The sequence below is a fragment of the Agelaius tricolor genome, unplaced genomic scaffold (genome assembly GCF_023055355.1).
Source record: "Agelaius tricolor isolate 1412-34295 unplaced genomic scaffold, bAgeTri1.0.p SCAF_15, whole genome shotgun sequence".
Classification (NCBI taxonomy): Eukaryota; Metazoa; Chordata; class Aves; order Passeriformes; family Icteridae; genus Agelaius; species Agelaius tricolor.
The window spans coordinates 17,904,851-17,929,813 of record NW_027269275.1 but is presented as its reverse complement, the minus strand read 5'-3'; the positions used below and the strand labels follow the sequence as shown (position 1 = coordinate 17,929,813).

General features: G+C 39.1%; 1 protein-coding gene across 2 annotated transcripts in view; it reads right to left on the bottom strand.

The window, feature by feature from the left end:
• CDH13 (cadherin 13) overlaps positions 1–24,963 on the bottom strand; it is a 443,692-nt gene that overhangs the window by 211,308 nt on the left and 207,421 nt on the right. For both annotated transcript variants that reach the window (XM_071440760.1, XM_071440761.1), the window contains exon 5: positions 19,466–19,618. In XM_071440760.1, the coding sequence (XP_071296861.1) occupies positions 19,466–19,618 (153 nt within the window). The remainder of the gene's footprint in view (positions 1–19,465; positions 19,619–24,963) is intronic.

Genomic DNA, 24,963 nt, shown 5'->3' with positions numbered 1-24,963 from the left:
TTAAACTTGTTTTTAAGAAGTCACCAATACATCTTCTCTGGCCAAAGAATATATATTCTTTTTGGAATATTTGATGTTCTGCAGACAATCCATTCACACTGACATCAATTCTGTCTGTGGGACGAAAGTCCCAGGACAATTTCCCTGGACACCTTCTATTAATGATATTAGGCTGTTAATTCAGATTTAATTGAAGGTCAGGACACTCAGAAAACAGCTGCAGAAACTACCCCCTCCTTTGAGGAGGGAAATGCCCTTCCATCTACAAATGACATTGAAATTTAGTTCCCCAAGGGTGAAAAACTGGGCCCTTAGAAAAACTGGATTTTTTTTTGGTTTTGGGCTTTTCTTTTGTTGTTTTGAGGGGTTTTTGAGGGAGAGGGGGTGTTGGGCATGGTAGAGGGTTGGGTTTTCTTTATAATTTCTGTAAATATTTAACCAAAAAGAAAAAGGACTCTTCAGGTAATTTACTGTCCATTCCTACCTCACAACTCTCTGAGGACAATTTATTTTGTTTGGATCAAAACTAAGGCTCTTTAATTGCAGAGAGTATTTTTTTAAATAAATTTGAACACACAGAAATAGAAGAGAGTAGAGTTCAGAAGAAAACCAATGCCAGGTTTGGCATAGCTACCTAAAACCAACATAATGTATACTATAGAAAATTCTTTCATCTCTTCTTAATTGCTTCTCCTTTGAGAAAAACAGACAGCAAAAAAAAAAAAAGGCAAATTCAGTTCAAGGATTAATATTTGTCATACTAATATCTTATAAAGGACTTGGAATGGGTTGGACCAAAATAAAAGAAGGAGTCCAAATCCATTTCAAAAAGACAATTTTGTTTTCATGCTGCTGTACATTTCTTGTGAGTGAGTAATAATAATATGCAAGATTGCAAGGAGAGGTTTGCTGTAGCTGAGGCTACAACTAAATGAGAATTGCAAAAGCCAACAAATAAGAGCAAAAGGACAATTTCCCAAGGCACAAATAAAAGCAAAAGGACAATTTCCCAAGCACAGGATGCTGCTGGCTGGCACAGCAGGAGCCACTGTGTGTCAATGAGACCATTACTCTCTCACAATCTGAGACATAAATGATCCATGGGAGAACTCATTGCCTCTCCACCCAATTAAAAAACAAGTTACTGAAACAGAGAAATGTGGCATTCACATTCTCTGAAAAAATCCCTTCACCCAGGATTTTTCTCCTGGGAAGCTGAGAAGCCTCAGAGAAAAGGAAAACAATTCTGATCTCATTTGCTTCTCCTGTGTTGTGCCCATGTGGAATGTGTTTGGAAATTGTTTACCCACAGGTGATTGTTCCATTGCATTCTGCTGTGAGTTGTTTTCACTCTTTGGCCAATCAGGGCCAGTCTGGAAAGAGTCACAAGTTTTCATTATTAGCTTTTAGCATTCAGTAAGTATCCTTTCTGTATTCTTCAGTTAGTATAGGATAGTATTCTTTAATATAATATAGAATCAGAAAGTAATAAATTTGCCTTCTGAGACCATGGAGTCAAATTCATCATTCCTGCCTGCCACGGGGGTCCCTGCAAATATAATAGGGAAATAAATATATAGGGAAACCAAACCAAACCAAACTCCAAAGTTAAACATGGCAACTAAACAAATACAATACAGAAATACAACAGAGAAACAAAACCAAACCAAATTCCAAAGGTAAACATGGTGGGTTTTGGTGTTACATTCCCTGGAAAAAGGAAGGTAGAGCCGGTGGAGCTGAAAAGCCTCGGGACTTCACGGAGTCCCAAAATAGAGAAATAAAACCAAACCAAATTCCAAAGGTAAACATGGTGGGTTTTGGTGTTACATTCCCTGAAAAAATGAAGGTAGAGCCAGTGGAGCTGAAAAGCTTCAGGACTTCACAGAGTCCCAAAATGTGGCAAAACGGAAACTTTTAGTGCCTGGTGGAAGCAGATGGCAAAACATGGGAACTTCTCAGCAACCTCCTCTTCTTGGCTCAGTGGGATGTGAGCCAAGAAATTGCCTCATTCTCTTGAAGTTCACTGGAGATCTTCCCATCCGGGATTTATTGGCAGCTTGGATATTACTGCGAGCGTGTTGTAAACCACCTGGTTTAATCTTAACATCAAAGAGCTGGGGATTTAATTTATGAAAGTTTTTAAAGTTTTTCTGAGCCCCTAGCAGCTAAGTATATTTCATATCCCATCTGCTTTCATTCTTGTTTCCTCCTCACAAGAAGCTATTCTGGTAACAATCACACTTGGGCAGAAGTTAAAGCCAGAAAAATGCAATAAATGAATATTCTGAAAAATACTGAAATGAGGAGCATGTTCATATCTATTTCACTGTAAAAGAGAATTACACTCATAAAATTTTTTCTGAGAAAAATTATTACAGATTTTTTTCCTTGACCATGAAAAATACAAGTTTCAAGTAGTTTTGAGGGTGAGAGAAGAAGAAAAGAGGAAAAATAAGTACCTATTAATACAGCAGAATTCCACTGCAAGGATTATCAAGCATTTCCACTTCTTCATCAATAAAAGCACAATGGCTTAGTTCACAGTGTTATATATTTTGGTGGTCCATTACTCCATCTTTTTGACAGCCACTTCCATTCACACTGTACAGAGGCATGTTAATATTCTCTAGTGTTGTAATGAACATTAAATATCAAGCATTTTCCTTTCTCTAACAAGAGATATTCTATTTCCAACACCACTCAAAATCTCTGAATGCCTTTCTTCCTATTCAGACTCCTTGATATTTCTTGCAAATGGCTTGTTAAAGGCATGTTTTTCTGTAATGACTTAGTATTTAAGTCAAAGTTGAACTAAATTTTGGAGTAGGGAAAAAAAGTCGAGAGCATACATCATATTGCCTTAGCACAAAACTGGATCAGCCCTTTGTGCCTTTATTATCTTAGTTATTTACCCCTATCAGGTATATAAACAAAACCCTTAATAATTTTTTTTTCCCTGAAAAACGGAATGAGGTCGTGCAGTACAATCCACCTCGGTATCAGTTCAAACCTGCAGATTTACAAGCGCCACCAGATTCCAGAAATCATCACTGTCCTTTTCCTTGGGTCTCTCACAAACTTCATTTCAGCACTTTCTGGTGTGTTCCATGCCCCTGATGTAAGATATTTGCAGCAATAATTTTACTGCCACTGACAGAATTTCCTTTTATTCGATGCACCCATGACCTAGTAAAACATCTTTCTTTAAATAAAGAAACCCAGACCTGCTGGTTGTGATAAATTAAACAAAAAAGGTTTGAATACAAATCTACTCCCCATCCACAGTGTTTTCACCTTAGTCTTTACTCACTTTTTGGGTCAGTTTTGAATGTTAAGCAGCAGAAGGACTTTTCATCTTTAGGAAAACTGGCAAATACATTTGGTTTGGGGTTTCCCACCCCCCACCTCCCATTTCTTATCTTGGATTATTGCCCTCCTGAGTGATAGTGTCCAATGGAACAGGAGTGTGTCTCACTGGGGTTTTCTGAAAATGACAATTCCTGATAAAGTGCTAATTGCTTTCCACAGGGATAGAAGCTTACATTAGCAAAAGTATTCATAAATAATATTTCTTTTAGGCAGCTCCAGAGCCAAATTTCCTCTTTTTGGAATAAAGTTCCTCTGCTGTTACTGAAATGTTCCAAATGTTCTGCCTTTTCCAGCCTATTGAGCTTTACAGAGCAAAGGGCTGAGGCAATTGCTGGCCCACAGGAGAAAATCAGTAATTTTACTGCATCACTTTCCCCACATAAGGAGCCCTTTCAAACTGGGCAATTTTTGTTCATAAATACGTTTAGAACGCCTTTTACCTGTCTTGTATGAACCAAGGTTGTACATGGAGCCACAGTTCTTGGAAAGAAGCATTTCACATCATTGCATTTTTTTTTTTAATATTTGGGCAGTTTCAAAAAAGTTCATGAAGGAAAATATGAGAGAAAACCAAGAAAATCAGCCTGGTGTTGGGCTGATGGACATGAGTATGGTTGGGCTGCTTAAATTGAGAGAAAACTGGGAAAATGCAATGACTATTTCTGAACTGGCAGCAAGACATCCAGGAGGACAAGTCAAGCAGAAAAGTTTTGATATAAAACTTCATCAAGAGAGAGGTTGGGATAGAGATGGAGCTGCCAGTGAATAAATGATTGGAATATATAGAACATGATGTGTAACAGGAGCAAACAAAGGGTGCAGAGAAAGAAGAAAGCAAAGAGAGCCCAGGGAAAAGCCCACAGACAGGAGATTCATCAGAGATGCCCACAGAACAGCCAGAGATTGGACACAATTAAAAAAAAAGTGGATTTACAAAATATGAGGAAATCGAAGTTTCCTTACCCAAATTATGATGGGCAACACCAAAAATACCAATATTCTCTTAAGATGAAATAGAATTTAATTTTGTTTTCCCAGCACTCTCCACCCTTTCCTTAGCAAGGTGGGTAGAAACATCACATGTGAGATTTATATTGATACAAAGAACCAAGCTAAACTTGGCTAAGCCTTTTAAAACAAACACATTTCTTCAGGCCTCCTCAGAACAATAACTTTCAGTGATGTCAAAACAATTACAGCCTGTTTCCAAAGTGCAAATACAAGGCAGAGTAATTGAAAGGACCATTTTAACAACAATAATAAGGATATGAAACATGTACCCATAGTTTATAATAACACGATGTGCTCTATACCATTAACTTTTAATTAACTCCAATTTTGCCACAATTAAACTCAATTAGAGCAGAATGTCTGACACTACAATTAGCTGTATATAAACACCCCAGTTGGTGTCACATTGAATTAATGTCTCCTGGTGGTGGCCTCTCTTTCCAAGGATAATGGATTTACCACCATCAGACTGTTAATTGGACCTGGCACCTCGTGTGTTGTGTGTATCTCAGACAGAACACCAGATCTCTGCTTCCTGAACAACTGTGCTTGTCACAGCCACACAGATTCCAAAAAGCAACCGGCCAAATTCTTTACTGCACTCTGCATTCTGTAACCATTCCCATACAGAAATGCTCTTAAACAATTGTGCATCCCTTTTTTTTTTTAAATACCAAATGTTACGTTCAGTTTTCTCTTCAATCGCTTGTCAACAGTGAAAATTATTAGTTAAAAATGCCATCACACACGTAGAAGAAGAAATCACATCTATTAGCCAGCACCATCCTTAATGGAATAAACTGTTGCTTTTTAGCAGAGTTCAGTTTGAATCATCTGTTTTTTCTGTCCTTTTACATGTTAAAAGTTCCACTGTGGCTCATGAATGATCCTGAAATTATTATGGTTTGGCCTAACCCATCACAGTCTCAATGGGAAGCAGTTAGACAATGGACAGTCTTAGTTTAATTTTGGATGCTGATGTAATTATGCAGCTCCAAAGACAGATATTAAAACACCTCCCATGAGTTCACTGCCACCTCACCACTGCTGTCACTGTGTGACACCACTTCTCATTACTCATAGAGTAAACCAACATTTACTACTCCTAAGTGCAATGGTGCCCTGCCTTAAACAGCAAATCTGTGAGACTGAGAGTGAGAGCACAGAGAAAGAAAGAAATCTGATCCTAACACCTTTAGGAAATGGTTATTTGAATCCTCTGGATTCCCTAACTGTTAGAAAAAAGTTACAATCAAATCTGATTCAACAGACAGGTAAAATTCAAACACTGGCTTCCCAAGGAAAAATGAGTATTTAGTTCCCTGCATATTTAACTCTAAAAAAATCTGTAGGAAAAAAAATGCACAAAGTCCTATAAAAATACAGAAAGTTGAGTGACAATCTACCACATCTTTTAAAGAGTTAAATCTTGTACCAAGAGATCCTAAGTATCTAACACTGAAACCAATGGGCAGTAGAGCTCCATAAATGCTGATTGGTTGTTTGTGGGTATGTTTGAAAATTATACATTTAATCTCCAAATTCTATCAAACCTCTGCTTCCTTTCCATTTGTCCTAACAGCTCCATTCCATCCCTCCTCAGAAGAGAGAAAGGAGCTTGTGCAGAAGCGGGGAAATTCTCTGTGCTACTCACACATGGCAAGTTTTGAGCTTTGAAAAGGAAAACATTCTCATTAATAAACAGCTTTAATAAGTCTAATTTAAAATGATGCTTTATTAACTTCACACACATGTCCTGGTGTTCTCTGTGAACAGATAAGAGAGAATTGACCCGGTGGAAATGACTTTCCATAATTACATGCTTCTCCAAAGTTTGGGGATTTAGAGCAGAATGCATAATTGGTTCAAATCACACCTTTTACGGTGGCCATAAAATACTGTAATTTATGGTGCTGAATAGCAAAAATTAAGCCCAAGTAGCTCCTAGCAGCACATTTGCTTCTCACTTAACCAAGATGATAATATCAGCAAGAGCAAAGGATCCTCCAGCAGAGCTGCAGTTTGAGTCAGTGCTGGTGCTGTGTGAGGAGCAGCAGATATTAAATCCTTCCAAATACTTCTGTGAGGTTGGAATTTGCTCTGCATGGCCATGGGAGCAAAATACAGGAACTTTGCAGGGCCTGCTGGGGTCTAAAAGTCCTGTTCTGGGGCCATGTCCAATAACATGGGACAAGCTCACAGCCAGATTGAGAAATTGGATTATGGAGATAGAATAAATCATGAAAATATGTGAGGAAAGAAATTCTACACCAACAGGAAGGAAAGGAAAAGGGAAAGGGAAAGGGAAAGGAAAAGGAAAAGGAAAAGGAAAAGGAAAAGGAAAAGGAAAAGGAAAAGGAAAAGGAAAAGGAAAAGGAAGGAATTTTCATTGGCGTCAGGGAAGCTTCTGGCCCAAATGCAAAAGTTCATGCCTGACATATGTCCTGAGTCTGTTATGGCAAAATATTTATCAATAACCTGTAAATAGTAACTGCAATTTAATATACAGTGCCCATATTGTCATTTTAAATACTTTGAACTGAACCTATTGGGGAAAACAATCATTGAATGTTACTGATGGCATTTGGAGGTAATTATGTTCCCTGAATCTCATCATCAGTATTTTCAAAAATCAATGGAATTCCCTTTTTATGCTGAAGAACTGAAAAAAATATTACATCTTTTCTGTTTAGTAATTGCTAATAATCTAAGAGATTGATTTACAAACAGAAAAAAAAAAAAAGAAAATGTTATTGAAAACTGTTTTTATTCATAATACAAACCTGGTCAAATCCTGTAATCTGACTCCTACATTTTGAGCAAATGATTTGAAGCCTAAGAGATACAATTTTGCCTTTAATTGTAATTTGAATTCAGAATTCAACTAATCAATTCACTAATCCCACTGACAGGAATTTAGGAGACAACTTGCCTTCCATATATCAGCCTAGCTAGATGAGCCAGGAATTGACATGGGAAATTATTTATATGCTTGCATCTACAAGTTCAAAGCACGTGGCAGAGGTATTGAGCACAGCACTGATCAAAGCTCCCAGGGAAGAAAAGAAATTAAATGCATATCCTCAAACACCTGCATCCCTTTAAAGCAAATCTCTAATAAATACATTGCACATATCAATTGCACACAGGCTGAACAGGAGCTGGAGATCACTATCATTGGATGACTCAGTACCTGGAAATTAATAGTGACTGCTAATTTTGCAATTTAGACCTGGCAGGCTGCAGGGTGTCTTTCAAACTGAGGCACTGTTGAGATGTTAAAGGGCACAAAAGAGCTGGAGTCTCCCAATTATGCAGCGCCACATCTGTGTGCCACCAAGCTGGGGGACAAGTGATGCCTTGTGAGGGCTGAGCTGGAACAGAGGCTGGACAGAGCTACAGAATAAAGCAGGGATTTATTAAAAGGATCTCCTCAATGGATCCACCTTGGGCAGCACAAGAGCCCAGCCAGGGCTGCACCCAAGATGGACCAAAATGGTCCCAAAATGAACCCAAGATGAACCAAAATGGTCCCAAAATGAACCCAAGATGAACCAAAATGGTCCCAAAATGAACCCAAGATGGACCAAAATGGTCCCAAAATGAACCCAAGATGAACCCAAATGGTCCCAAAATGCCCGAGCGCTCCCGGGGTCTCTCCCTTGGATCAGTTCTGCTCCATTTGCACCTTGCAGTTCATTGTCCCATTCCAGCTTTAGCCCCTGCAGTCCCATCCTTGTTTTTCTCTCTCCAGCCCACGGGGTTTGTGCTCCTGGGCTGAGATTTGGATCATTTGTCCTTGGTGCCCAGCTGGAGCAGGAATTGTTTTGTGTCCCTGCTCTGTGCACAGAGCTCAGCATCCCCTGATGTGAAGCTCAGAACTGAACACTAAAGCAGCACAGAATGTGAGAAATAGAAAAGCCAAACCTGAGGCATCAGAAGGTAGTGAGATGTCTGGAGGACCAGGTCTCCTGAGGCCAAAACCACCACAGGCTGTGCTTTGGCTGGGTTTGTGCACAGCAATTCCACAATTCCTTCAGGTCATTGCCACTCACACTCAGCACAGCCGTGAGCATCCCAAAATTCCAACTTAGGAACACTTCAGGCCCAATAAGTACCAAAATCGCTGGTTTTCCACCAAATTTCTCTTGGAAGCTCTGGATTTTTGGTTGGACAAAGACTGCAACTCTGTGTGAGGGAAAAGCTCCAGTTTCTGGGAATGAGAATCCCTGAGGGAAATCAGGCCCTCCCTGAGGTGGAGAAGATCCCACTGATCACAGGCAAAGTAGAAGTTCATGAGAACTGGAAAGAGAGTAAGGCCTTCTGCCACAGCAAATGTCCTCTATAGAGGGGAAAATAGAAAATACAATAAAATTTCAGAGCATTTGGCCAATACATGTTATTTTTAGAACAATTTCTTTACCTCCTTTTTTGTCCTCTCCACTATGTTTCCTTAGCAGCAATGAAAAAAATGGAAGTTTTTTTACAGGTTGTTTTAGACAACAAGAAAAATTGGTAGTTTAAAACTGTCATGATTTTCCTCTCTCTTAGTAATTTCTAAATAGTAAATCTAATCCTGTTATTTTACATTATTACTCTATTAAATCTTCTGAATGTAACAGAAATGTGACTGTAGTACATTGCTTTATTTGTTCCCATCCACAAATATAATCTGTACTCTGTATATGAAAACAGATCACCTGTGTTTTATGGATACATAATGCATTTAAGAAATATATATAATAACAGAGCCTTAAATAGATAATAGGTATTTTCAATTCCTTACATTCAGATATCTGAATTGCCGGTATGTAAAATAAATATTAAGAATAATGTCAAGAGCAGAGGTTGTGAAGAATTCTGCAAAGATGAACTGTCTCTGCTTTGCAAATTTAAACTGCAGATGCAGCTGGAGAGCAGGGTACAGCACATGACACTTGTTAATAACAAAACTAGAAGAAATAATTTGTATTTCTGCAGGTTTCCCATGCACAGAACCATTTCAGATGGAGGTTTTCTGGCTCCACACCACCTGCCCCAATATTTCCCCTCCTTTGCCATTCTGAAGCCTTCAGTGCCAACTGGACTCTGATGTTCTTTTATGGTTTAGTGTTGAACTAGACAAGAGTTTGAAACAGAGCATTTCCCAGCCCTGGCAGACAAAACAAAGTTTGGAAAAAAATGTTTTGAACATTGCAAAAATCAGAGGAAGAAAATGTCCTTATGGGATAACCTCAAAGGGTCAAGATTCCAGTGTCTGTCCTTGAAACCTCCCAGCCTCACACCTGCACAAGGGTTTTGCCAGCAGCTCCTGGGACCTGTTCTATTCTCTACAGAAAAAGTGCAAAACCCCTGAAAACAAAAAGATCCACCACATGAGTCTAAACATATGGTGCTCTACATGAACTCATATCAGCAAATTATCTCTTGAAAGTTCCTAAACTAAAGTCATGTCTCCTGTTAATGAGCTACTAGAGGAGGAAAAATAAACCAAGACGCTTACATAAATGTAGCTTAATTTTAAGGAATTTGTCTAATTAAGAAATAATTAGTTATGACCTGAGTAAACAAGGATAAATACAGCAAGGCTTTTATCATTTATATGCAAATAAAATCATGGCAAAGTAAAATTTCCATAATATTAGAAGTCTCCTCATGAGTGTTCTCTAAATATTTATAACCAAATTCCTTCAACCTCTCTCACTTGTTTGCTCTTATGCAGTGAAATAGATCTAAAGAAAGAAAAATATGAACACAGAAGAATCATCTGTTTCCATTAATGTTTCCATCAAAAAGAACCAATAAAGGAAAAAAGAGGAATTCCCACTGCTCTGCTTGCAGTGTGCAGTGTTGCAAACTTACATTTTTGTGAGTTTCATCACAGTTAGTGATTTTTCTGAACTTCCACCTCTCAAGTCCTGTCCTATTTTCATTTTAAAGAATTAAATAACTGACAAAAAGAATTCCAGAGTTCTGATGTTGTGGATCAAAAATTCCCCCCCCCTCCTCCCCACTAACCAGGTTAAAGGATGCACTTGGGGTTTATGAAATCATACATTTGTGTTTGTGCAGTGACATCTATTTTGGACATATTGGGAGGTATTTAGTCAAAGAATAGCAAAAAAAGCAGCTGGAACACACAGATGTGCAGCAGAGTGATGTGCAGCTATATTTTCTTAAAATGGACAAGTGTATAAGTGAATCTCTTATTGCTTGCTTGGTGAATGTATCAGTCAGAACTATATTAAAAAATCATTTTATTTCTTGCAAACACCTGTTCACCTGTGACACCAGGGGAAAATGGGTTTTATTTCTGCTCCTGCAGCATCTGTGGGCTGAGCTGCAGCTGCAGGGCCCAGTGGTGCCCCCAGGGCTCGGAGCTGCATCAATTCCAGCAGAGTTGGAATTCCAGAGGAACAGCTGAGAGAGACAACCTACAAGGAGCTCTGGTTTCATTTCTACAGCTCAAACTATGCAATGCCACTGTCACCCACCCACATCTGCCTCACCCCTGGGCTGGCATGAAGGTGACTCCCTGCAGTGGACTTAAAATACAGCAGTCCAAACTTTGGAGGGCACCTGGCCAGTTGGATCCTAGACTTCTGTTATTTTTAATTTCTTTTTCCAGCACATAGTAATTTTTGTATCATTTCAATAATAGAGATCCCCATGGTCCACAGTGTCATTTTTCCCCAAAATGTCTTAGGACATGTTATAAATATTTAACAATGAACAGGCTGTGTTTGGGGACCTGTGAAAGTGCTGAATTATATAAGGACTCCTAAAGCTTGGTATAAAAGACACCAAAAGATTGGATTTTGAAGATAACTGCACATTCAACCGGGCAAAGATATTTAAAATTTCTCACTTGTAGCCTAATTCCCTCTAATGATGTTACAGTAATTCACTGAGTCCACAAATGCTTGAAGCATCCTTATTTCTTAATTATATACAAATTCTTTTCTCAAGTTTTATAAGAATATGGTATTAAAATTAAAAACCTGCTCAGTGCTTTTGCCCCAAATACATGCAGATAGAGTTTTAAAATAATGACCCATTATCCTACAATAATTCTACAGAGATCAAGCATTAAACTCTCAGTTCTGAAGCCACAGAACCAATTATTATATCAGGTGTTCTATGCTCACTTTTGAGCAGACCACAATTCCAGGGCTGACAGAACTAGGTATCAGAATTGAATAAACTGAATGCCAGCAATTTCCAGATAATCATACACTTCAATTAATACCCATAAGCTGTTGGAGGAAATATACAGACTGAAAGGTCTTAATATGGAAACAAAGCACAATTTTTCACTGAAATTTTCTTAGCATCAGATATTTACAGCCTGCACTATTTCACCAGAAAATTGCAGAAAAGTTTAAGTCCTGTAGCAAGCAATGTGAAGTCAAAGATTCCTGGAACAGAGGATTCCAAAGGGATTTAGTTATGGGTAATACAGCTGATCAGAATGGATAAAGCAGCACAACTTTTGCAAAACAGTGGAAAGGTTCCACACAAAACCCAAACAAATTTGTGCTCAGCTGATGGTTGTGTGCTCCCCTTGCAAAATGATTTATAAAGAGCAGAAAAACAGGTCAGGGTGTGAACAAGGAAATGCAGAGTGCGGGAAAAGTGGAAGTGAATGATGGAAAACATCAAGAAAGACGGGGAGTAAAATGTTGTGAAGTTAAAAATGCAAGGGAAGAAGAGTAAGAAGGTGGAAAATGAAAAGAAGATGGCAGGAAAGGATAAGACAGGTAATGTGGTTTTCTTCAGGTCCATAAAGAGCAAGAGGTCAGAAAGGAGGCAGCAGCTCCTCTTGCTGCACACAGGGAATTATTGACAAAAATATAATTAATTCATTATATCAGTTACAAAAGTAAAAACAAAAAGGAAAAAATAAACTTATTGCAGACCACACCTGTCTTGTTTAGAAACAGAAGCTATGGATTGTCATGGACTCACATTTCCAGCTTCAGAACATAGCCATAGAAATCGAGGTCTTTGCAGCAATCAGAACATTAAGATTCTGAATTTTGAATAAATATCTGAATAAGACAGAATTGTTTCTGTGTTGTGAGGAACAAGAGATGTGGAGGTTTGAGCAGCCAAACTTCAAAAATGTCTGTGTTACATTCTGAAAGTTACTGATGGGTGACAAAAACTTATTATTAAGTTAGCAAGCAAGGCCAGACCTTCAAGACTTTGTCTTGAGCCACAGGACGGGTGCTCTGTGCCAAAATTCCCACTGCAGCACTTCTGCACTCTCTAGCAAAGGATCAGGGAACTCAGAATTTGTGCAGTTTTCCAGAAAAGAAACCAATAAAAATTTACACCTAATAAGAGGTGAAAAAAGATCCTCCTTGCCATTCAGAAAGACAGGAATAATAATTTCTATTTAACCCATGGTTGGTTGTGTGTCAGGCTGTGTTCATGAGCAGATAAAGATTTCCTACCCAAGTAGGAAAAACATCAACCAGAAAGAATGGATGTTTCCATATTTCCACTGAACTCCTAAGATTCCTTCCTTTCCTGCAGGAAAACCCAAGTTCTGAGGAAAGGGCAAAGTGTCTTCCTGGATATTGTTGTACCCAGAACAGTGAGGCCTCAGCAAGGAATTTTGAGAGTTAATTTAATACTAACAGGGAAAAGAAACAAATAAACCAATCATGCTAAACAGAAAAGAAGCATTATGATTACTTTTAAATGCCTTAAAATGCAATTAATATATAATAACAAAACCAGCAAAGTATCATGATGACTTTTAAATGCCTTGAAATGCAATTAATATATAATAACAAAAGTGATTTCATAGATAATTAACATAATATGACAAGAAATGTTATTAGTCTCCTTGTGTTTTACTGAACACATCATTATTCTTTCTGGGAGTGTTCTATTAGAAAATAAATTCAAAAAAATCAACAAAACAACAGACAAAAACCTATAAAACTTAACCATCATGCAAATAAATTTAATGTCATTTGTTACTATCTCAATAAACTCACATTTTCCTACTGCATAGCCACTCTCCCACTCCTCAATAAGGAAATACTCATTTTTCCTGGTCTTTGGAGAGTGTGTTATTTCTAGGATGGAAATCCAAGCCCAGTGCCTTGACAGTTACAGGTTATAAACAAAGCTTTGCTGGTTTCTCTTTTTCCAGAATTCCTCTCCATTCCTGCTAGGAATGACACACCAGGGCTGATGAACAGCAGGGATGGCAGAGCCAGGCCAGCAGTGAGAGCTCAGAATGAAGCAAATGCCCTCCAACAAAAGCAACTGTTGGCTTTTGCAGGCTTTCCCCAGACATAAAATGAGGATGTTGTTGCCTTCTGAAAGGAATCACAGCTCCCTGCTGATATCTCATAACATTAGGAGGTATTGATTTACATACAGTGTTTATTGAACAGAATATTGCCAGTAAAAATGAACAAGATATGGTAAATTGCAGAGTTCGTATAGAATATTTTGTTCCCCCAAGACAAAATAAGTAACAATGACATGAATTTTAGCTTCACTTCTTGTCAGATTTTCTCTTTATGCCATAAACCAACTTTGGGAGAGAAATATTTCCAGTAGCTGGAAATCCCATTTCCATCCTAGCTGCACAAGCAATTCTTTAAATCATAGTTTTAAGAAATGTGGCTCCACTTAAAATTTATGTGCTCAAATATTTGATTTATGCCCACAGTTCTGGTGATCACCTTGGCTCTGACCTTGGTAAACAATCAATGCCAGAAAGTTTCCCACTAATTCAGGAGTCTGCCCATATGGATCTCACTGAAGGATCCAGGGTTTGCTTCTGCCTCCAGGTTTTTTTTTATTTTGAAGGGTTCTTTCTGATTTTACCTGGAGCCCCAACATGTCACTCATTGATGAGTATAAAATAAAAACTCAGCAATTGAAGGAAAAAACATTTCTCTCCTGCACTCCCTACATACAACATGCAACACAGGCTACAGAGATCCTTTCCCCTGACAGAATTTTCAGCTGTATTTCAGTTGATCTGCCTGCAGCTTATGTATATAAATAATTCTCTATCTGATTAATAATTATCTTTAATACTTTCACAAGAACTCTTTTTTTCTTTTTACAGTAAAATTTTCTTTCATTTCCCCTTGCTAAATAGTCAGGATTCCTCCCTGAAACTTTGAACTCTGCCATTACTCCACAATTTTTTGATGTAATTTGAAATCAGTATTTTAACAGGTTTGATCTGTGTATTAATGATTCTTTAATTAAATCAAGCACATTTTACTGCAATTTACATCTGTACAAGACCAAACTTCTTGCCACGAAAGACTGAGCGCCTTCCTTTTTTTTGGGATATTAGTAGGAGATGACTGGGGTCTGACATTTCCCATCAGCTGGTTTCAGCTCAGAACAGAGCAGATCAGTTCCACTCCAGACAAATCTGCCTGTGCAGATAACCAGGCTTAAAACACATTTTTACATTTTTCTTGAAGTTAGAAGCAAACGTGTGATTTTCCTTTTGAAATAGCAGCATGTTTCTGTGTGCTGTCCATAGATCTCCAGCCAGCATCAGCAGAGATTCAGCATCAGGGGATGATAAATCATCCCAAAAAGGATGTGGCTGCACTAAAATGGACTTACACAGATGAGAAATTCCTGCTCCTGCACAGATAAATTACAGCCATTCACTTCCAGGGTTTTGCGACAGCAACACTTCCCTTATCTGCAAAAATGCATTAAAGCACTCACAAATCTTTCCCACAAAATGCTCCTCAGCACCTGACCAAGCTGGTTTTCCTCATCATTGTGAAGCATTTCCATTGTTTGTTCCTTATTAAACAGGGAAATTGAGCCCACTGGGGCAGCAGCCTCACCCTCAACTGTGAGCCAGTCCCAGGTGCCTGAAGTGAGGCAGCTCAGAGCCCAGAGCTGCTGATGGGTCTGGAATCTTCAGCCTCCTTTCAGCCCACATGTCAGCCAACATTTAGAAACAATTCCTCATAGAACTGCACACTCCCACTTTGCTTTTCAGCCCTGTTAACATAAGTTTTCTAAATATCTCAGTCTGTCACTACCAGTTGCAAGGCATCCTTTCACAGAAGTGTCATCTGCCATTATGAGAAAAGCTGAGGGCTGATTTCACACCTCTGATTGTCAAGGATTTTTTTAAAGCAAATAAAGCTCTTTACTTAAAAAATAATTAAAACTAACTCTTCATTAGCAGTTCAAATTGCCTAGGTAAATTTGGTCACAGCTCTAATTTGCACACAGTTTTATCAAGCTGCTTCATTTCATGCTTGCAGAGGATCACCTTCTGATTATTTCGTTTCCACAGACATTTGTTGCCTTTCAACGATGGCAGCACCCTTTAAAATCTGGAGTCCCAGCTGGAACACCCCAATGGCACTTTGCCACTGATGCTTTAGGGGCTGCAGGACAGGATTTCACTGCTGCAGGGATCCCAGGCAGGGGGAAGCGATGGGAAATGAGCTGCTGCAACTGGAGGCTCTGTCCTGGACCCAAGGAATGCCTAAACCCAAATCTCATGCACGAACAGGAAAAAAATAATGGAACATTTTTGCCAGTTCTTCTGGACCCACCTAACTTGGAGTAAAGAACAGAACTCTTGTAACTTGGAAACTTTTTGTCGTCTTGGCAGTGGCGATCTACCTCTACAACTCTTCCTGCTTTTCTTTGCATTCTGCCTACAAATGCATTACCCAGGTAAATGTGAGGTTTTAAAAATGAACCCAGGGGTTTTAAATAGTAATTTTCCCCATAATCAGTGGTTTTCAGACTTCTATTTTCACTGGCCTTCTGTTTGACCCTTTGTTTCCTAATTCATTGGGGTTTTATCAACACTGAGCACAAGTAGCCTTCCAGCTCCACTGCAATCCTTTTGCTGTTATCACATCTCTTTACAGAAGCACTTGATTTTTTTTTTCTTTTGCTCAAGGAAAGAACTGAAAAGTCACTAATATTTCTGCTCTGCTGGAATCAGAAAAGACTATGGGTCTGAAGTGGACTCTGAATTTCTATAAATTATGAGCAGGTTTTAGATGGTCTGCACCTCACTGATTTGGGTTAGAAAATTCATTTGGGCTGGAAAATCCCCAACAATCTCCTTCATATGTTTCTCCACATCTGCATTTTCCAGTAGCAAATAAACTATTAATACTAAAAAATAAAGTATTTGTCATTGTCTGAAATTTCTGACTTAGTCTGATTTATTCAAATCTCAAGAGAAAACCAAATGTGCTTGAGAGCATATTTATACAATGCAGCACCTTTTGCTCCCACTAAAGAGGGGCTCTGGGCTCCCTCTTATCTCACCAGCCCAGAAGCAATTCCACAACGTGCCCAGAGCCTGCTTTAGCCCCTCTTCAGAGCATCATTTAGCAATTTGTCAACAAGCTCCAGCACCCCATAGCAAAACCATTGCATGTAAATCCATGGGTGTGCTCTGACCTGCAGAATTCCTATCAGGATGCTCCTTCACAAACCTCTCCAGGAGGAAAAGGAGTTGCTACACAATTTTCTAACACAGTCTGCCTTTGCTGGGCATAACATCATCCCTGAATCCTCCTGCTCCTCTTCACAAGCAGCTTTCACTTCAAACTGAAGCTGGCTGACATTTCTTGGGCTTTAAGAGCACAAACCACAAAGTTTCATAGGAAATAAACTCTTAAACCAAGTGGATTAATAGGGTTATTTCAGAGGGTGAGGGTGGTGTCATTAATATGAGCTGCCTTACATTCCTCTTGCCAGTTTGAGTTCCTTTGCTAAAAATCAAATTTTAACTCATCTGAAAACACAAATTCCACACAAATGAGCTCCACTGAAAAGACTGCCAGGCCCTGACCCTCAGACAGATGTTTTCACTCTATTTTAAAATATTTTCTAACTCTTACTAGAAATAAAATACTTAAACCATAGAAAGAAGGGATTAACACAAACAATGAACAAAGTTGTCTGTGTAGAGTTTGATACTCTCTAATTTAATCATGTCCTCTAGTCATGAATCCAGAGAAGAACTCCTACAAGTTTTTCAGCATTCCTCCAGGAGAAAGAGGGCAGCAAACCCAAATTTTCAAACATTCACAGAAAAAAAAATAATTTTAACAGATTGAATATTCTTAGCTAATTTAAAACATTCTGAGGTAGTAAAATCTGCAAAATTCTGTGAAATACTGTGATCACAAAAGCTCTGTTTTGTGCCCTATTCACATTTTTCAATTCTTACCCCTGGAGCACATATGCACTAAGTGCAGGAAATAAATCAGTTCTCAGGCAGAGCATCCCTGGGCGTAGCTGAAGGACTCAAACAGATTTTATTTTTTCATTCCTCCCCCACCTCTGATTACACACTTGATATTCTGATGGTTTGCAAAGAACTGGTATTTATTCACAATGATCTCTTTAACTTGTTTGCATTTTGTTTTGAATTTTTCCTTTCAGAACCACAGTGCTGGGCAGGGGGAAGCTCAAACAAAACCAGAAAACACTTCTTTGAGAGAAATTCAAGGATATTTTACATTATTCAGTGTACCAAGGAAATCAGGGAGAAAATGCTGTTGTCTTCCTGACTCCATGACACATCTTTATTGGAAAATAATGGGTTGGATTTGAGACAGAGTGATCAGGTTGAGGGTTCTCCTTCAGAACACTCCAAGCCCATTTTTTGCTGCAGGATGGGGGTGAGTTGCTGAGCAGAGTGCAGGATAACAGCTCAGGAAGCACCAAAGCCTCTCGGGCTGTACATTCACATTGCTCATTGCTCACCTGCTCCATGACATTTTTTGTGCATAACTTACATTGCTTCAAAGAGCCTCCTCTAGAGAAATGGGTTTGTCTTAATTTAAGTGTGTCTTTTGCCAGATCAGATATGAGGGCCATTTGTGGTTTGCTGCATTAAGTTGAAAAGTCTACTATGATTTTCCAGGAGAAAAAATATTCAAGGTTTATACGCAACGCATTAAGGTGGAAATCCACTGATAAAATAAGAAACAGCTGGCAAATGAAGACAAGGAACAACGTTAAAAAGAGAAACTGCAATGTTTTTCCTGCAAGGAGGACGTCAGCAACTCCCATAAATCCTGTGCAAGTGCTTAACACACATTTCACTGCAGCCCCAGATAGGAGGGAGATGTTTACGTGTTGAAAACCAGCATATGGTAAATTTTAGCAGTGCTGGTTGAGCAGTAGGACCCATCACCAAACTGGGAAGCTCTCCCAGAGGAGGGAGGAAACAGCACTGGAGGTAAAAATGGTGATTATTACACTGGAGGAGATGAAAATGAGGGTCAGGGATGGCAGTCAGGGCTGTCCCCAAGCCCGTGTCCCACAGGGGGAGGGCACCCTGTGCTCCCTCTGCCAGACAGGGAGACAGACACAAAGGGCAGCATGCACCAGCCACTGAGCACTCGGAATTCTGCTGCTCCTCTGGAGCAACGCGGCCACGGGCAAGTTCTGTGAGTGCACATTCCCAGAGCTGGATGGAAAACATGAATTGACAGTCCTCTGTTTATTTTATGCATTTTGGGACAAGGTGGGGCAGTTGTTTTGTGGGTTTCGGAGATCATTTGTTGGGTATTCAATAGAGAGAAACGTTTTTATTGATAAGGAAAAGAATCTTTAGTAAGATCTTTCTAGTTGATGTACATTTCATATGTAACATTTTCATATCATCAGAATGTTCTTTATCTCTGTTAAAGACACCCACTACTAAAAATGGAGTTCAGTGGTAGTTTCAATTGACCATGTGACAATAAAAATGAATAATTCTGTAGAACCATAGTGACAACTACTCCAAAAGATCTTCCTTTGTCCAAACAAAATTTTCTATTCAGAAATCAAATGCATACACAACACTCAGCCAGCATTTCCACTGAAGATAAATGACAAAAAGTCCGTGCAGAAAGCAGACAAATTTCAATTGCGTGAAAAACAAACACATTTACCATTTCCAACGGTTCTTGAAATTTCCTATCACAGTGGCTGCAATTGAGTCTTCAATTTACCTGCAGATCTTTCAGGAGCAAATGCACATTCAGAAAACGCATGCTATCAACACAGAGCAGAGATGTTATCTCTGAGCACTCACCTCGTAATTGGCAATCGCTTCTCGATCGAGGGTTCGGGTCACCGAGACGTCCCCGTTCATCTCATTGATTCTAAAAATTCCTTTTGGGTCTTGATCCACTCCCTTCCCAGAGAGGCGAAACTTCACTCCCTCTGTCCCTTCACTTCTGATGACCTGCATGGCAGGAAACAAGAGATGGGCCACATTGTAAAATCTTTTAAACCCATCCTACAAACACATAAGTCATTTCAGTCTTTCAGCTAATGCTGAGCTGTGTTCCCTGCCCATAAAATGTAATGATAAAATATGATTTCAATCATTCACGAGACACTGTGCAATTTTTGTGTTAAACACTGGGAAAGCTACTCATGTTCTTGGCCAGTTCCTATCTTATCTTTGGTGTCTTCAATTTCACTACTTAAAGTTTCTGTTATTCCATCACTGAATTCACTCTATGCCTAGAATTTGACATTTCATTTAATGCTATTTCTTCTTTTTAGTTAAATTGATAGAACAGCTACAAACTTGCAAAAAAAAGCATTTTGTATTGATTGCCAAGATGCACTCTTATTTCACAACAGCCCTTACCATACCAGAGAACTATCACACAGTATTTTATTTGTCATTGTGAAGTCATTACACACTACTTTCAGGTTGGGGTATTTTTCTCCCTCATTTCTCTTTCAAACCCTTCCTTTTCCAGGATTTTAAATCAAGGGGAAAATCTCTGCATGAAAATATCAGAATATCCTGCCCAAAATACTCCTGAATTGGCTGGAATTAGTCCACTTCCCAAATTCCTACTTATGTATATACACTCACCCATAAGTGTATGGCAATTTCTTGTTAATATCACCTTATTTTGCCATGAGAACAAAATCCCTAAAAATCCAATTTCATGGCAGCTTCCCATTAGTGACAGTAACATTTACCAACCTGCAGAGCCACACAATGTCACTTATAAGCTACACACTTTGCAAATTTGTATTTGTACACCAGAATCTGAGGGATTATAAATTAATCTTGCCCTTTAAGGCTGACAATCTTGCCAAGCCACTTCTTCCCTCTGCTGTTCTTCGTTCTTTTGTTTCTAGCAGCTTCATATTGCTGATTTCCACAGAAACATTAAGTCAAAAAATTTATATTCTGGTCTGAATTACAGCTCAGGAAGAGGAAGGGAGAAAGTGGCCTTAGAAATCTGGACCTTCTCCAATTTTGAGATAATAAATATGCAGGGTGTTTAATAATGTCCCTGAGGAAATAAATGTTTGCTGCCCTATTGCTGTGGGTTGGGCAATGCTGGTTTGCAGATTACTGGGCAGTGAGATTTTGACTTAACTCCACAATCATTGTTCCTTTATTTTAATTAAGTAAAAATTGCCGCGAGTTATGAAATAGGAAATCAGCATTTTCACAGATAAAGGTTTGCTTTCCAAACCCTTTGGGGAAGGGAGACATTTCAAAGTAAAAACCTGTTTCACCTCTTTTTTTCTCCCTCCTTCCAACACTCAGAAACACTAATGGTTGAAGTTTTCTTCCTGTGTATTTTTGAGTAAGACAAAACACAGAGGCAGACAACACTGCAGGTGACAAAGGGGCAAAGACACTTTGAGACTTCTGGTTTGGTGATGAAACTGAAACTTAATGGCTCCTACTGAAAAGTTACCTGCTGTTCAGGTCATTTTTGGACCAATTTCTGGTATTTTTACGTCAAGCCTAAAAATATGAGTTTTTCTTAACATAAAGCTATGCTTGAGATTTTGCAATGTCGTGACCATTTCTCACTTTTGTAGGGAAAAGATGAATTGATTCTTTTCTGCCCTGATGTCTGAGAGTTCTTATGAGGCAAGTGCACCTTCTCATCTAAGAACAGTGTCTTGAAAGGCCTGAAATCAGCCCCAAACCAGGACAAAAGTCAAACTCAGAGGTGTTTATACCACAATCATTTCCACCAGAGCCACCAAACATTACCTGTTTATGACAAATTTAATATGCAGTATAAACACAACGCCCCAGTTGTAACAGTCTGCATTAAGAAAGAAAAACAAATATTGAGCTCTGAAAGGGAATTTAAAAAAAAAAAACAACAGATATGCATATGGAAATTTTTCACCACATTAGATAGAAAAGCAAGAATGTAACAACAATAATAATAATAATATAATTACAATAATTATATGTAATAATTATATATAATTATTATATTATATTATAATATAATTATATATAATTATATATAATATATAATGTAATAATATATATTATATTATATATTATTACATATAATAATTATATATAATTATTATATGTAATAATAATAGTAGTAGTAATAATAATGATAATGATAATGATAATAATAATGATAATAATAATAATAATAATAGTAGTAGTAGTAGTAGTAGTAGTAGTAGTAGTAGTAGTAGTAGTAGTAGTAGTAGTAGTAGTAGTAGTAGTAGTAGTAGTAGTAGTAGCAGCAGTGGTCCCTGCAAACCCAACCAGTGGGAAAATTTCTTTGCAACATCAAATCAGGCAAAGATCTTCACCTTGAATTTGGTGGTGAGGCATCCCAATGTGGTGCCTGACAGGTCTGTGCTCCTTGGAGCTGGCACATCCCACATCTCATCCCAACTCCAGCTGCAAACCCTTCTTCACCATCTAATGCATGTGAGGAAGAGTGACCAGAGAGCAGAGGTTTTCTAAACGACTGGATGAGCTCTCTCAGCTTTTTGAAGACTTCAGGGATCTGTCACGTTCACAGTGCAACCCTTTGCAGAGCTTTTCCTTTTATCAGTTTATCCTTGTATCAATTTACTGCACAGCCCCTTCAGGCTGGTTTTGGGACACAGAGCCCAGCCCAGCTCGGGGCACCACGGCAGCGTTTGCCCAGGAGCTGTGGGCGGCTCACAAAAAGTCATTTTTCAGAAGGTTCCTTAAAAAAGCTTAATTAGCCACAAGAGGGAGCCGCGAACTCCCAGGAATGTCAGCGAGAACATTACCAGCTCCTAATTAAGATGCTTATATAATGGCTGCATAGTTCAAAGAAAGTGCATTTCCCAGTTCACACGGAGCTCAGTACAATGAAAAGTTTAATAAAAATCAGGCTTAATTTGCCATATGGTTTGGTGCCTCAGCAAGAGCAAGGAAGAAAACAGGAGGATTGTCTGACATCTCCTCTGGCAAGGCTGAGATTTGGAGCGCTGGCACAAACACAGCCCTGTCCACAGGAAAATTTCCTAGCTCACAATGCATTTGCAGAACAATGCTTTCCCAATATCCTGGTGGAGATAAAACAAGGCCAGACTATTTCTGCTGCAACATTTACTTTGGGATTTCATTTTTACTTTTCGAAAATACATCAATGAAATCCCACAGTCACTGCTACCTGGAGCCCAGTCACAAAGAGATATTTCCATAATTTTTTCACAGCTTCAGGAACTTCAGTGCAGGTTCTAATACTGAAAACGTCTGCACCATATGGCAGTGGCTACATGTTGCAGATAAATGCTTTGCATTCTTAAGAAATGGTTTTTAAGGCAGCACAGGACCCCACCAGCCACCCACTGGGAATATGGCTAAGGCAGGAATACTTCATCCAATTTCTACCTATTTCACTCTCCCTTGTTCTGAGCTGACAGGTCATTCTGTGGGCAGATGCCTCAGAATAGACACCAGCTGAGCATCCCACCCCAGCCTGGGCTGGGGGAGGCTGTTCCCTCCCCCAGGACACAAGGACAGCGCTGGACGGACACTCAGCCACTGCTCACTTCCCCATCTCGAGGGCACTTCCGAGAATAACTGGGAATTGAGGTGATCCATCCCACAGGCACAGCACCCACGAGGGCCCAGCAAAGGGCTCTGTGATCCTGCTCAGCTGGAAGAGCCTTCCAAGCACCCAGGGCATCAGGGAGTGCCAGGAGCCGCTTGCTGCTGAGCCATGGCCAGAACGTATTTCCCCAGTGCTGTTTTTGGGCTGACATTATGGATCCCTCAGAGCCAAACTCATCTCAGCAACGTGATCCCCCTGTTGTTAGGGGTTTATCACAAAAGTAAATCAGAGTGCTCTCAAGAGGAGAAGAGAAATAGAAGCACAAAAACCCCACGGTGCCCTGAGAGAGAGAATTCACAGTTCTGCAGTGCCAGCAAATCTGTCCTAAGCAGCACCATCCTCAGTCACCGGTTTTGCTCTTTAAGAAGTGTTTGCCTCAACCACTCCCACAATTTCTTAGTTCTTGATGCCAGGTGAATTATAGGTGCATCATAATAGTTTCACTTTTTAATTAGAAAATTAATCCCACCCCCAGAGAGGAATATTTGGTTCATGTCCCAGTTCTTTTCATATCAGAGCATTACAGTGTCTCCCTTATATTTTTTTTGTTTTGTTTGGGTTATGTTTTTGGTGGGTTGGGTTTTTTTAGGGTGATTTTTTGGGGTTTTTTTTTTGTTGTTTTTTTTTTTTTGTCTGTTTGTTTTTTGTTTAGTGGTTTTGTTTTGTTTTTGTAGGATTGTTTGGTTCTGGGATTTACTGCTTCCCCTGGCCTCTTAGGAAGCAAATTTATTCATGGAATATTTAAAGGTGAACTATTTTTTCCCTCAAATCACTTTGCTCCACAAGAGCTAAACAATGGTTTAGGCCCATTGTTGAGATATTGTTTAAATAAACAGACTCTTCCTGTCCTGCCATACTGAAAATTACTCTTTACAGTCAGAGGCTCCATCTGCTCCACACTGACTCAAATACTCTTTCAACCAAAACAAATGCAAAATATTCCCATCGTTATTCGAATGCATTAACCAACAGAAACTTCTTCATTACTCTAAGTTAAACATACAAAACCTGTGGCTAGAAAGGAATTTATATACTTTGCTGACTTTAATAATTTATTATGTAAAAATTAGTGCCTCTGGCTTCTTTAAAGAAATGTCAGATGAAGTGGAGCCAATTTGTGCTCTTTGATGAAGGCAGATATTGGCCAGACCTGACCCCGGCTTTCTCTCTGATTAGAACTTTCTCCAGATCCACTCCCTGTGCAGGTGACAGGCAAGGAGATCCAGTGGATTCATTCCCAAAAAATTAACGGAAATTCTAAAGCTTCTCTAAGTGATTGTGTCCTTTGCTGGTGATAATTAGGGATAAACCCAGTACAGGATATTTTTCAGGCCCCACTTTTTCTTGTTTGCATAATGGACCATTAACTTCACTCTGTTATCAATCAAAGCACATCAGGGCAGGTGCTCCTTCAGGATGTTATCCAAAACACCCAAAAAAAGTTGATGGAGACAAGAATGAACAATATTTGTGAAATTCAAGTAAAACTTCAGCAATTAAAGGTGTTTATGGAAAACAACAACCCAGGAGATATCACAGTCCTAAATTTCAAACCATTTCCAGTTTATGGAAGAGGCAAGGTTTTCAATGTTTTATTTCTTGGAGATGTGTCTATCTCCAAGAGCTTTCCTGAGAAGCTGGAACCAGCCAGTCAATCTCCCACTCAGATCCTGATTTCTGTGCTTGCAGCTGC